The sequence below is a fragment of the Macrobrachium nipponense genome, chromosome 18 (assembly GCF_015104395.2).
Source record: "Macrobrachium nipponense isolate FS-2020 chromosome 18, ASM1510439v2, whole genome shotgun sequence".
NCBI lineage: Eukaryota > Metazoa > Arthropoda > Malacostraca > Decapoda > Palaemonidae > Macrobrachium > Macrobrachium nipponense.
In genome coordinates this window covers 49,102,024-49,117,023 of record NC_087211.1, presented here as the reverse complement: position 1 = coordinate 49,117,023, position 15,000 = coordinate 49,102,024, and the positions used below count along the sequence as shown (strand labels likewise).

General features: G+C 40.4%; 1 protein-coding gene across 3 annotated transcripts in view; it reads right to left on the bottom strand.

Annotated features, from left to right (window-relative positions):
* Nucleotides 1-15,000, bottom strand: part of LOC135197029 (uncharacterized) — a 63,710-nt gene that overhangs the window by 21,150 nt on the left and 27,560 nt on the right. For all 3 annotated transcript variants that reach the window (XM_064223937.1, XM_064223936.1, XM_064223938.1), the window contains exons 5-6: nt 11,403-11,536; nt 3,497-4,631 (exon numbers count right to left, since the gene is read on the bottom strand). In XM_064223937.1, coding sequence (XP_064080007.1) covers nt 3,497-4,631; nt 11,403-11,536 — 1,269 coding nt within the window. The remainder of the gene's footprint in view (nt 1-3,496; nt 4,632-11,402; nt 11,537-15,000) is intronic.

Sequence of the window (15,000 nt, the reverse complement as noted above, 5' to 3'; positions counted from 1 at the left end):
TTCTTAGATAGTGACCCCCAAGGGTTCCCGGGGTCACTGTATCTGGGACTAATATTTCTGGGGAGTCGTTATCTTTTAAGATATTTAGTCTTTTGTTTATGTTTTTACAGTCATCCATCCAAACGGGCCTGTACTAAACACGCAGCAAAGGTGGATACATACCAGTTTAAAATCACCCTTGGGGGTCACTACCTAGGAAAGATTAATGTGAATTTTTCCTGTGACTTTCTCTACCTGGATTCGACCATCCATACGACAAACTATAGAGGAGCAGTTGTATCAGATTATCCGTTGCTGCCTTATTCCTGTTCAACTACAGTGGTACCTAGAGATACGAAAGGCTCAACTTACGAAAAACTCGAGATACGAAAGCAAATATGAAGATTTTTGCGGCTCTGCATACGAAAATTGTTCAAGATACGAAAGGTTGTTGCTGTAAGTCCGAGATTCGCCTGGACCACCGATAACAATTTTAAAACTTGAGCGCCGCCAACTGAGTAGACTCGCCACCATCCTCCCGCTCTCCCATTGGTTCCTGATGCTAGTCACCACCATAAGATCCTTCTCTCCTATTGGTCAGCATCTCTCCCATGATCCCATCATGCATCTACGTAGCGGCGTGATTTTTCGGCCACTTCGTGGCATCATCGGTATTGTAAGCACGCGGAATTCGTTCGCTCTATACGATTTCGTTTATTAACGTAAATTCGTTAGTGATTTCGTTGTAGTATACTTTATCGTGTTGTGTGAGATCTTTACTTCATATGTATACTACATAACATAATTACGTACATTATATACGTAGTCATGGGTCCCAAGAAAGTTGAAGTTCACGGAAAGAAGAAGATGCTTTCTTTGGAGACGAAGATGGAGATAATTAAAAAGTATGAAGCTGGTATGCGATTAAGTGTGATCGCCAAGGAATATGGCCGAAATCCGTCGACAATAGGCACCATCCTTAAGCAGAAGGATGTCATCAAAGCAGCTACACCTTCCAAGGGCGTGACTATTTTGTCCAGCAAGAATAGCCACGTGCACAACGAAATGGAAAGGCTGCTTCTTGTCTAGATAAAAGACAAAGAAATCGCTGGTGATACAATAACCGAGACGGCAATCTGCCACAAGGCCAGCGCTATTTTCGTCGATTTGATTGCCCAGGCCGAAGACGACGGAGGAGAAGGGACATCGATGCCAACCCCAGAGTTCAAGGCTTCTCATGGGTGGTTCGAAAAATTCCGTAAACGGACTGGCATCCATTCGGTGGTGCGGCATGGGGAGGCGGCCAGCTTGAACACGAAAGCGGCCGAAGCCTTTATTAAGATGTTCGACGAGATGACTCTCAACAAAGGCTACAGTTCTCAGCAAGTCTTCAACTGTGATGAGACTGGCCTTTTTTGGAAAAAAATGCCTCGTTGGACGTACACCACGCAGTAAGAGAAGAAGCTACCCGGGCATAAGCCTATGAAAGACAGGCTTATGCTCGCACTTTGTTCGAACGCCAGTGGGGATTGCCCCTACTTGTGTATCATTCGGAGACGCCTCGAGCCTTCAAGGCCCACAAAGTGCTTAAGGAGAAGCTTCCAGTGATGTGGAGGGCTAATGTGAAAGCCTGGGTAACAAGACTTTTGTTCACCACATGGGTAAATCTGTGTTTCGGCCTGGTGGTGAAGAAATTCTTGGAAGAGAAGCGCCTCCCTCTGAAATGTCTGCTGGTGTTGGACAATGCCCCTGCTCACCCTCCTGGCCTCGAGGAAGATATCCTAGCAGAGTATTCGTTTATCAAGGTTCTTTATCTTCCGCCTAACACCACCCCTCTCCTCCAGTCCATGGACCAGCAAGTGATATCGAACCTCAAGAAGCTGTGTACGAAACATCTTTTCAAGAGATGTTTCGACATCACCGATACCTTTGGAAGGAGCATTTCGATGTTGTGATATGCATCCGACTCATCAACCAAGCTTGGCAGGAGGTTTCGAGGCGAACCTTGAATTCCTCATGGAGGAAACTCTGGCCTGATGCCGTATCCGCCAGAGACTTTGAGGGATTCGACGAGCTGCAGATTCAGGAACAGTTGATGATCCTGAAACTATTTCGCAACCAGTTGGAGGCCATGCAACATAACGTCGTTCAAGAAGAGTTCTCTAGCAGCGGCGAGGAGGAGGACGGCGACTCTATGACAACTGTAGAAATGAAGGATGCTCTAGCAGCTGCCTTTCATAAGGTGCAATCATTCGTAGAAAAGAGACACCCCGAAAAGGCTTACACAGGTCATATGCTTGCACAGTTCGATGACATTTGCCTGAGTCGTTTCAAGAACATTGTCAAAAGCAGGCAGAAGCAATCTTCCTTGGATAGTTATTTTTTAAAGAGGCTTTTAGTAGGAGTAAGCAAAAAGGAAGAACCAAGTGATACTACGAAAAAACAGAAAGTTGAAAGTGGTGAAGAAGTTGAAATTTTGTTTAAAAAAAAAAAAACGTAAAGTATAACAAAGTATAAAAAAATGTAAAAATAAAAAAAAAGAAAAAAAAAACAATTTTAATTATAAGTTTTTTGTAAAGTTAACTGTTACAGTTTTGTTAATGTGTTTCGTAAAGTTTAGTTTATGTTTTTCTGACATTTTTTTTTTATGTTTCGTAAAGTTAAGTGTACGTACGTATCTGCCATTTGTCCTCCTCCTCTGTTGCCACTTTCGGAGATAGCTTCACTCGGAAGGTAAGCTTCCACATTTTACTACATACGTACGTATGTACTTACAGTATTTCTTGTATACCATGTACACTAATAACACTTGTTTTTTTTTATTTACAGGTACATACATATAGGTACTACTAGTGTATTAAGTTAGGTATTGAATGGTCCAAATTGTTGTAGTATTTCATTGTTTATGGGTCAATTTAGCTTTATTATGAAATTTACTGGGGCGTTTTTGGAGGGCTTGGAACGGATTAGGAATTTTACATGTAAAATGCAGTTCAAGATATGAAAAACTCGTGATACGAAGGCCGCCTCGGAACGGATTGATTTCGTATCTCGAGGTACGACTGTATTCTGAACGCTCTTTTTACCTGCGTGTGAATAGCCAAATCCCCCTTTGCAGTATACTGGCAGCTCTAAGAGCATAAAAGCCCAGTGCCAGCACAATATACTTGTTTATTCATTTCAATTTCATCCCATCCTTGTACGTAACACAATAGTGTCTCTTGAGCTAATAATGAATGTGTATAGTTGAAACACCTATAAAAACGCTGAAAACGGCCTATTTTGGTAGGTAAAAGTGCATTTTATGATGAAATTGATTAAAAAAAACAGGAATATCTTGATATATATATATATATATATATATATATATATATATATATATATATAAAGTACTTCTCACTGTATCCAAATATTCCTATGAATTGTACTTTGGTCGAAATACTCGCCAAATATTTATAGCATTTCTGACATTTGTGTACAAAGATCCCTCACTACTATGAAGACTTACTCTACATACCTTGATAACAAAAGACTCTTTCTTGGTCCCTTTACTGCCAGACAGGTCTTCTGGTTCCTTTGAAATTAATGACGAAGAAGAAGAGGACGATGTAGGGTTATGATGGGACATTTTAGGAGTAAACATTTCTTTCGATTCGCCGACAAACGACAACTTAGTTGGCTTCTCGGGGATAATTTCATTGTGCTCTCTGCTTCGAAAATAGTGAGTTTCTGTAGGCCGCTGGGGATCGTGCGGGCTTGCATGTTCCGTTGACGAGGGCTCGTCGTGTTTGGCAATCGAGACCCTGTACTGTTTTCTGGTGGTTCTTGGTCGGCCGAGACTGACTGTGTAGTACTGAGTGCGGTAACTCCTCGTCTTGGCTCTTCTTCTCGTGGTTCTCCTCCTCGGTCTTGCCGATCTCGTTACTCTCTCCGTTGAGTCTCCGACCAAGTGTCCAGACTCGAACTGACTCTTCTTTTTCTTTGCCTTTTTGTTGTTCTGCTTCACCTTCTTCCTACTTCTGCCTAGTTTCCTGGATGCTTTGGAAAGCTCCCCTAAAACATTCAGGTACTCCTCATACTTTGTTTCCGAGCTGTTGAGTTCGTTGCCACTAATCCACGCCGGTTCACCGGCGCTGAAAAGCCGGAGATAAGTCGATTTAGGATGGACGGAAAAGGAGCCGTACACCTGGCTGTCGTTATCGTACAGAAAGTGTTCGTCGTCAATCACGAAGATGGTGTTGTCATCCTCCTCGTGATGGACGCTATTGCCCGTGTGGTTGGAATGCCTGTAAAACCTTCTGTTATCAGAACCACCGTCGTGTCTGCGTTTAAAGCCGTGAAACTGTTTGGTTTGGGCGAGTCTCTGCTGATACCCTTGGGGGTCATCTCGTTCTTGTTCCTGCCTCTTCTTCTGGTAATAGCGTTGCAGGGCCTTGATTTTGTCCAGTTTCTCGGCAGTGGACGGCCGAGATCTACCATGAGGCCTCGAATGGGCTTCGGGCCTCTGTTCTTGGTGAAGAAGTTCATTTTCTGTAGAACTGTTGCCTTGTATTTGACCCAAGTGACCCTGGTCTCGTAATCCTGCGTACTCGAGATCAATCTCGGAATAGGTAGTTCTCCAAATCTTCGACCTCGGGCCCCGTCCACAGAATCTGTAAGAAGAAATTTTTTTATTATTTACCATTAACCCTTAAACGCCGGAGCGGTAAATAAAAAAATGACTCCCGTATGCCGGAGGGGTTTGAGAGTGAGCGCGTAAGCGGAAAAAATATTTTTTTCAAAAAATCACAGCGCGCTTAGTTTTCAAGATTAAGAGTTCATTTTTGGCTCCTTTTTTTGTCATTGCTTGAAGTTTAGTATGCAACCATCAGAAATGAAAAAAATTATCATTATCATATATAAATAATGCGATATATGATAGCGCAAAAACGAAATTTCATATATAATTGTATTCAAATCGCGCTGTGCGCAAAACAGTTGAAGGTAACTAGTTACTTTTTTTTTCGTTGTAATGTGCACTAAATTGCGATCATTTTGATATATAATACATTGTAAAACGATAAAAGCAACACAGAGAAAATATTATCACAAAATAATGCATGAATTCGTAACGCGCTTACGTAAACACATATTTTTTTCAAAAATTCACCATAAATCTAAATATTGTCCTAGAGACTTCCAATATGTTTCAGAATGAAGACAAATGATTGAATATTACTATACTGTAAGAATATTAGCTTAAAAATGCAGTTTTCGACCATATCTGACGAGCTAAAGTTGACCGAATGTCGAATTTTTTATATATATTTTTTTTTATATGCAATTATTCGGAAATAAGAAAAGCTACAACTTTCAAATATTTTTCGTTTTATTCTACATGAAATTGCGCACATTTTCATATATAAAACTCTATGAAATGCCTAATATGAAACGGAGCAAATATTCCGAGAATGGGACTTACGCATTTCGGAGATTTGTGGCGGAGAATCCGCGCGCGGAGGGAAGGAAAGTTTTTTTTTAAAAATTCACCATAAATTTAAATATTGTGCTAGAGACTTCGAATTTGTTTCACGATGAAGATAAATGACTGAATATTACTAGACTGTAACGAGTTTTATCTTACAATTGCGTTTTTTCGACCATTTCGGTAGAGTCAAATTTGACCGAACGTGGTTTTTTTTTCTATATTTTATCGTGATTTATATGCAAATATTTCGAAAATGAGAATAGCTACAAACCTTCAACTATTTATTGTTGTATTATACATGAAATTGCGCACATTTTCATATATAAAACGTTATGTAAACGGCTAATTTAAAATGGTGCAAACATTACCACAATCGCACGTATGATTTTTTCGGAAGAGTTACCGCGCGGACGTAAAGAAAATGTTATTTTTTTCATAAATTCACCATAAATCGAAATATTGTGCTAGAGACTTCCAATTTGTTGCAAAATGAAGGTAAATGCTTGAATATTACTAGAATATAGACGTTTTAGCTTACAATTGCGTTTTTCGACCATTTCGGTAGAGTCAAAATTGACCGAAGGTTGAAAATTTGTCACTTATCATTTTTTATATGAAAATATTTCAAAATTGATAAAAGCTACAACCATGGGTTGTTTTTAGTTGTATTGTGCATGAAATTGCGCACATTTTCATATATAAAACTTTATGTAACGGCTAATTTAAAATGGTGCAAACATTACCACAATCGCATGTATGATATTTTCGGAAGAGTTACCGCGCGGACGTAAGGAAAAAGTTTTTTCATAAATTCACCATAAATCGAAATATTGTGCTAGACACTTCCAATTAGTTGCAAAATTAAGTTAAATGATTGAATATTACTAAAATATAAGATTTTTAGCTTACAATTGCGTTTTTCGACCATTTCGGTAGAGTCAAAGTTGACCGAAGGTTGAAATTTTGGCACTTATCGTTATTTATATGAAAATATCTTAAAACTGATAAAAGCTACAATCATGAGTATTTTTTTGTTGTATTCTACATAAAAATGCGCACATTTTCATATATAATACTCTATGTAACGGCTAATTTAAAATGGTACAAAAATTATGTCAAAGTGACGAAATAATTTCAGAGATGTGTCACAGATACTTTTTAGTGCGGCAAGAAAGAAATTCGCGCTTGCGCGCCTGCGTAACGATTGTAAACAAAACAACACCTTGATCCGTGAACTCCCAGCATCCCCCAAGGCGCGTGATTCAAGAGTTTTTGGCTGGTAGGTGCCTAAAAGTATTTTTCCGCAAATTTTTTTTTTAAAAAAAACTTTTGTATGTCGACGTAAAATACGTCCAGTCGGCACCCGAGAGACAAAAAATGTCGACGTAAAATACGTCCAGTCGGCGTTTAAGGGTTAATCATGTTTCTAATATAATCTTCAGATACTACACTGATCACAGGGAATGCGTTTCCTGTCTTATCGGTGCCATTTTCAAAGTTCTGCCAAACAAAATGCATTGTCACTCATTTTTAATCCTAAGGTGGTCATATAAAACTTAAACCAAAGGCCAAGCACTAGGATCTATGAGGTCATTGACGACGGAAAGAGAAACTGAGAGTAAAAGTTTATAAGTTAAAAACCTCGAAGTTGCACTACGAAACAATCGTCAGCCGAAGATGAAAACCAAGATGGAAGAAAGAAAATATGAAGGGAGGTAGAGTAAAAGGAGTGAAAGGGGTTGCAGCTACAGACCATACACTGCAAAGAACCTTAAGTAATGCCTACAGTACAGTGTGAGATCTGCACTGATGACACTACACACACACACACACTCCTCACCAAAACGCCCCCCCCCCCCCCCCCAAGGGAAGGCTTATCTGAGAAGTATTGTAGACACCCAGAAAGGAGAGCAAATATCCTTAAAATTAAACACATGTGATTATCTGTATCTCTCCTGATACAGGAAGCCTTTCAGTTCACTGGCAGTATTGTAATATATATCTTTGAAGTGTCGAGACATTCAAACCTATCACCAAATGCTATCCAGTAGTCATTATCTTTTCATTTATCTGGTCCGCTGGTGTGGTGGCTAGCTTAAATTGAATATAAAATTTAGGCCAAAGGCCAAGCACTGGGACCTATGAGGTCATGCAGCGCTGAAATAGAAATTAACTGTAAAAGGTTTGAAAGGTGTAACAGGAGGAAAACCTCGCTGTTGCACTATTAATCGATTGTTAGGAGAGGGTGGAAAGTAAGAAGAGAATATAATAGGAGGTACAGTAAAAAGAACGAAAGTTGTTGCAGCTAGGGGCCGAAGGCACGCTGCAAAGAACCTTAAGTAATGCCTAGAGTGCACCGCATGAGGTTCACTGACGGCACTATCCCCTAGCGTTGTGGCCACTGACTTGAAATTCAAACTTCCAAAGAATGTTGGTTTCAACCTCCCCACACTACAGCAGTAACTGATCATGATACAGAGCCAGTGATCTTTCATCGCCCAGAAGGAGGCGCGAACCTACGACATCAGAGCGGCATTCCGCGACGCTAACCACCATACCAGCCGTGATAGGGCATTAGCGGATGAGCGGGAAAACATGACAGACGAATTACTGACAGGAAATTGCACATGAAAGGGAGATTCAGCTGACTTCCTCTCTCTCTCTCTCTCTCTCTCTCTCATTCATAATCCCACAGGCAATTAATCCAGGAAATGAAGAATCACACGCGAAGATGTGATTTTTTTTCCTTTCCTTTTCTTCTTCAAATTCATTGAAGACATTTCGTTTCTGATCATCATCCAAAACTGAGGTCCTGATCAATTTGATAATCACCCTCAAAAGGAAAGTATAATCTTAACTATTATATAGCATCAGTGTATTTTTTTTAGACCTAAGTCAAAGAGGCTCAACACCCACCTTTCTTTTTCAATATCTTACAAAGTTGGGCGTTATGTCTGTCCGTCCGTCTGTTATTCAATCACGGCCAAACGCCTGGTCAGATGGGTATGAAACTTGGCAGGGTTATGGTGGGGACTCTTAAGATGGTTTATAATGGGGTTTAATCTTAATCCCCCCCACCCCACCTCCGAAGGAAATGGTGGTGAGAAGGGATTCCCTGAAACGGAGCTGGTTCTGCCCGTGAAACGGGTCTGGTTAGGCCCGTAGATTGCTAGTACTAATAATTGTAAGCTCATATTCGTACGCATGTACACATACACTTAAACAGTTTTAAAGAAATACACATACAGTCATACGCACACATTATATATATAAATATCTCTAATTATATTATAATATTTATATATGTATAGTATATATAATCTATATATATCTATATATATATTCAAAAATCTATCAAAACACTCATGTTTCGAGTTATTTCTAGTGTTCTATTCTCCTTTCGTTTATTCCCAACACTGCCTCTTTATTCATATCAAATCTGACCCATTTGCCTCCCATATCTACTCTCTGGAAGTGGCAGGTTTCGTCTATAATTCCTGAGCACTCCCCCCCCCCCCCCCCCCCCCCCCCCACCCCCACACAACACACACACACTCACACAAAACACCCTCCGCTGGACGAGGGAACACGTCCAGTTCCTTGCCTTAATTCCCAAGTTAGTGATCTTGATTCCCACCAAGTATCGTGGTCCGAATTTTCTTAGGCACAATCGAGTATTCTCTATGACGTATAATGCTGTATAAAACCATCAACTACGTCACAGGGTTGCCGTTTTGAGGAATTTCGTCTATTAGTGTGGCTTTCTGGTGACATCTGGCAACCCTCCGTGGCTTTTCCGACCACAGGCCACGGCACTGAAGATAAAAATTCTTCACTTTGCCTTTTTATGTTTTATTAAGAAAATAAAGATATAAAACATATCCTGCTTATTAATACAAATGAATTTTATTGAAATCCTTTATTTTTCTTCGTCAAAAATACTTTATATTAAGCTAGTGACGTGTAGTTTTCTAACATCACGGAAAATAATTCTACATCGGAAAATACGCATTCTAACCATTAAATCATAAATAAAGTTAAAAAAATCAGATGAACTGCCTATGGTAACACTGCTGAAAGCCAATGTTGTGAAGAAAAAACGGCATCACTGAACTACGACCGGCAGCTCTCCAGTTGCTCACCACATGCGGTAGAGTGAGGGTGCGTCCCTTTGCTCCGGAAAGCGCCTGCCAGACGCACGATCCACGACTGAATTTAGCCTTAAATCAACTAATAACCACTGAGGCTAGAGGGCTGCAATTCTGTATGTTTGATGACTGGAGGGTGGATGATCAAAATACCAATTCTCAACCCTCTAGCCTCGATAGTTTTCAAAATCTGAAAACTGCACAATATTTTGCTTTGACAGAAAACTAAAAGAGGCCAATAAAAAAAAAACATATATCTTCGTAACTTCTCCACTTCTTCTTCGGCGCCTTCTCCAAACTTATACGAGTACGGCGTCAGGATTCATCAATTTCAGGACCTAGGCGTTTGTTACTCTTCGGTCCCAGTGTACCCAAAGGACCATCATAAAAAAAAATCGACAATGAAAGCTCTCAAGTCTCCCTTGGGCTAATGGGCATGAGTGGACCATCCATCAACGCTACAAAAGCAAGCAAGACAACGCACTCACATAGTCAAGATCGTCCAGTGGTGTCCGTAGCGAGCATTTTGCCGAATTACTCAACCTTCAATTGAATAGAACATAGAATTTTGGCCCAAGGCCAAGGGCTGGGACCTATGAGGTCATTCAGCGCTGAAACGGAAATAGTAGATAGGTTTGAAAGGTCTAACAGAAAATCCTGACAGTTGAACTATGAAACAATTGTTAAGATGAAAAGTGAGATGGAAGATAGAGAATATGAATGGAGGTACAGTAAAAGGAATGTAACGGGTTGCAGCTAGGGGTCGAAGGGACGCTGCAAAGGACCTTAAGTTAATACCTACAGCCCTTTAATATGCAGCTAAAACTCCGGGTACTTCTACCAAGAATAAAAAAGTTCGAGGAGATCTGAATTAAATAAGCTAATATTATCCAAATTCTTAATTAATTCGTCATTCAGATAAAAAAAAAAACCTTCCAATTGTTCAGCTGTTTCTTGGGTAAGAACACAATAAAATAAATCTGCTTCGTAAGAGTCATACCCGTTGGCTTTGTGCGAAACCTAATAGCAAACAAGTCTTCCATCCATTCTAAATCGCATGCAAACACTCCGTCTTCATTAAAATAAAAAAAAACGTGATGTACCAAGAATGAAAAACACATGTTCAACTTGGGTCCTGTTGTATTGAGGCACAGCTGTCCTTATAAACTTCTTCAAGTTACACTTTTAGCTTTTGTCTTCATTTAAATATTTTCTCTCAATGGAGCGAGTTAGAGGAACCTAAACAAATGACAGCTATGAAACAAATAAAGAGGATGCGTGTGATCATTATGGAGTGGGAAAGTTTCCTACTAAGGTAAGGACAACGCTTTTCCCTATTTCTTTTTATCTAATCATCAAGCCGCGTTGTTCCTTTAACCATTCTATAGAAGTTTCGCGGTCTTTCCGCTGATGTATAACTCGTGTAATTTAATTATTTGTATATCTCATTATCTTAAAATGTGTGTCTGCAAGAAAACACAAATCTACTGTCTCAGAGCCATTTCTGCTCTGTTGTTTGTTGTTTTTGATTAAGCTGACCTTGTGTCAGCACGGGCTCTTGCTCACAGAGCAGCCCGTAATATTTCTGCTCTCGGTGCAAGTCGGGTACTACTTATCCGTCCGCACCTGTCTATGTCAACCCAGTTTAATAAAAAAACAACAACAACAACAATAATAAATTATCAGTACCCAGCTACATGTCTTACTCTCTGGTCCTCTCAGCATAATGAGAAAACTGCCCTAAGTAACGGGAAAGCAACAAATGACGCTGATACAAATCCGACATGGTCACGGTACTAGTACTATACCTTGTCAGTGGCCTGTTGACTTGGCGAGGGACGGAGAGACGCGGTACGATCTGAACGTTCGTCACTTGGCAGTGGCGCGAATTGCGGAGACGAAACCTCACGACCTCCAGCTCTATTCCATATCCCGCTGGTACCTGGAATATAAAGACACTTAGATTTCGTTCTACAAGCATTGGTCGACAGTTGCAAATTAATCAGGAAAGTGGACCGTGATATTCTGGCCGCGAAAGAGAGAGCATCATATTCGACATTTTCTTCAGAGATTTCTGAAAATTGGGGTGACGTAGCAGAGGCCACTGTGGGTTTAGAAAGAATTTTATTTCACTTGACTCCAACTCCTCTTGAATTATAGGGCCGAGGTTCTTCAAATCATGCTGAAATATGTGTCATGGCACTTGTAAAGCTTGGAAGGTTATAAGGTCCATTCTGATTAAACTTGAGTGTACCAAATACATACATATTTATATTCCTCAAAGCCAAGGGCCCCCTCTGATAGTCCCCAACGTTTTTTTTTTCTTTAAAGATCTCCTAAATAAACATCCCATAAATTAATTTAAACAAAATATCTCACTTGCTTTTAAAACGGGTTCAGCAGAGTAGTAAGACTGACAAAATTCAAAATCTCGCACTAGCGTTAATAAGTCAATAATACGTCGAATATTTTAATTTCATATTTTTGCACTAAGCATGGTCGCTTTAGTACCCTTTTAACAATTACCTCTACATTTGGTGTCGTTTTTTTATGACCTTGCGCTATAATAGAAGGTTCTTTGAAGTGAACTTTGATTTGACTAATTTCTGTAAAAGAAAACTATTGTGGTGGGTTTGTCTGTCCGTCCGCCCTCAGATCTCAAAAGCTACTGAGGCTAGAGTGTTGCATAGTGGTACGTTGATCATGCACCCTCCAATCTTCAAATATACCAAATTCACAGTTTTCTTTCAACCCTAAAATCTTCAACGAGATTCTCAAGAAATCCAATATGCGATTCCTATATTATTATTTTCATATAAACTGGTTTATTCCTAGAATTATGACTACTGTTTAATCAAAACCTGACGTGAAGCAGAGCTTAAACTCACATGTAACGTAGGAGTAATCTTGAGCTAATAACCAAAGAAAACAGAAAACAATGTATAGTACTACAAGATCGCAACAGTCCGATATAGGCCTACGACATGGGTTCATCGTTACCGTCTCTGTCAACACTGACAATATTATAATCAATAAATTTTAATGGCAATGGGAAAGAAAGAGGCCTTGTTGGTGTCAGTAACGCTGCCAGAAGTACGATTATGGCTAACTTTAACCCTTAAATCAAATAAAATCTACTGAGGCTAGAGGGCTGCGATTTGGTATGTTTGATGATTGGAGGGTGGATGATCAACATACTAATTTGCAGCCCTCTAGCCTCAGTAGATTTTAAAAGCTGGCACAATAGTTTTCTTTTATAGTGAGAAAGTTCAAGGTGGTTCTTGGAAAACATTTCTTGGAAAAGGAACAAGACAGCTTAAGAGGCCCCAGACCTCAGCCATACAAAGCTTATTTTCCCCCGGCAGTTACAATTCCTACGCCTCTAAAAATCCTATGACTTGCGACTCATATCTCTCCAAAAAGCAAGAACTAGATCCCAAACGTCATGCCCGGGTGGAGTCAGTCACATTTAAAGCCATCTGCCTTCGAGAGAAGTTATTTACCTTGTTTCCGTCTAGGTTAATTCGGTTCATATAGAAAACACCTCGATCATTATTTCCTAGCTAGATTCGCCCAGTTATTCAACAGTATTGCATTGTTTTGTCACATACCAATCAGTCATCCTGATAATATTTCAAATCTACAAGCAGAGGGACGCGCCAAAACAAACAACATGAATTAATGACCGAGAATCACAACTATATCTGTAGCATCCAGCCATCCGCGTATGAGAGAGGATACACTGGCACACATAAGCAAGGCTCTAGAGGTCTGTCAAGAGGACTGCAAGTTGGAAGAAGAAGAAGAAGGAGAAGAAGACAAGGACGAAGAACGGACAGACTGATGATGCCAGACCAAAAATAACTAGAACCGTCTTGGAGTCAAGTGGTTCCCTTCAGACGGACTATTTGCTTTTGAGGTCTAGGGGTGGGGGATGGAATATATATAATGTATACAAATGTCACTTTCTCTGCATTGAGGGACGTGCAAATGGACGGGGGGGCGTTTGGAGGCCGGCAAAGACAAAGACAAACACACACACGCACGCGCAGAGGAGGAGGGTAAAAAAAAGGCACGCGCACACAGCGCCGAGGAGACAAACCAGGTGCGCTGCTGAGCTAGCTAGCTGGGCTGTTGCGCTGGTCGTGGCGTCCTTGATTCTCGAGAGCACCCTCCTCTCCCTTTCACATGTAGGTCGACCTGCCCCATCTAGACTCGCGTTTGTTTCCCGCTTTCTTCTTATCCTGAACTTCTTCTTCTTCTTCTTCTCCAATGCTGCTTTCCTCTCAAAAGGTTTCAGCCAGACTTCTTTCATTTCCTATTTGCGTTTCCTTAACCGTGACATTCTTTTCTCCCCATGGTCACCATGAATTCGATGCGGTGGGGAAAGTCATAAGAATGAAAACAGTTCGAACTCGTTTCATATTTATAAAATATTCTTCACAGACGAAAGTCGTACAGGAATGCAATGGCAGATTGTGCGGTTTCAGTTTACATATCTTTTATTCTCTCTCTTTTTTTAATTGTCCCTTCGAATTTTTCGTCTTGCTAAAACCGTGGGTGGGGGATGGGAGACCTGCACCTTGCCCCACCCCGGCTACGCCCATGTTGCTGAGACGTTACTCAGGGAATCTTCGTCGTCTTTTTCATCTCATGCCATGTTGGTCTACCGATTTGTTTGTTGGTGTGGCGCTTATTATTTATTTATTTATTTATTTATTTATTTATTTATTATTATTATTATTATTATTATATTATTATTTTTTTTTTTTTTTTGCTCTATCACAGTCCTCCAATTCGACTGGGTGGTATTTATAGTGTGGGGTTCCGGGTTGCATCCTGCCTCCTTAGGAGTCCATCACTCTTCTTACTATGTGTGCCGTTTCTAGGATCACACTCTTCTGCATGAGTCCTGGAGCTACTTCAGCCTCTAGTTTTTCTAGATTCCTTTTCAGGGATCTTGGGATCGTGCCTAGTGCTCCTATGATTATGGGTACGATTTCCACTGGCATATCCCATATCCTTCTTATTTCTATTTTCAGATCTTGATACTTATCCAATTTTTCCCTCTCTTTCTCTTCAACTCTGGTGTCCCATGGTATTGCGATATCAATGAGTGATACTTTCTTCTTGACCTTGTCAATCAACGTCACGTCTGGTCTGTTTGCACGTATCACCCTATCCGTTCTGATACCATAGTCCCAGAGGATCTTTGCCTGATCGTTTTCTATCACTCCTTCAGGTTGGTGCTCGTACCACTTATTACTGCAAGGTACCTGATGTTTCTTGCACAGGCTCCAGTGGAGGGCTTTTGCTACTGAATCATGCCTCTTTTTGTACTGGTTCTGTGCAAGTGCTGGGCATTCACTTGCTATGTGGTTTATGGTTTCACTTTTCGTATTGCAC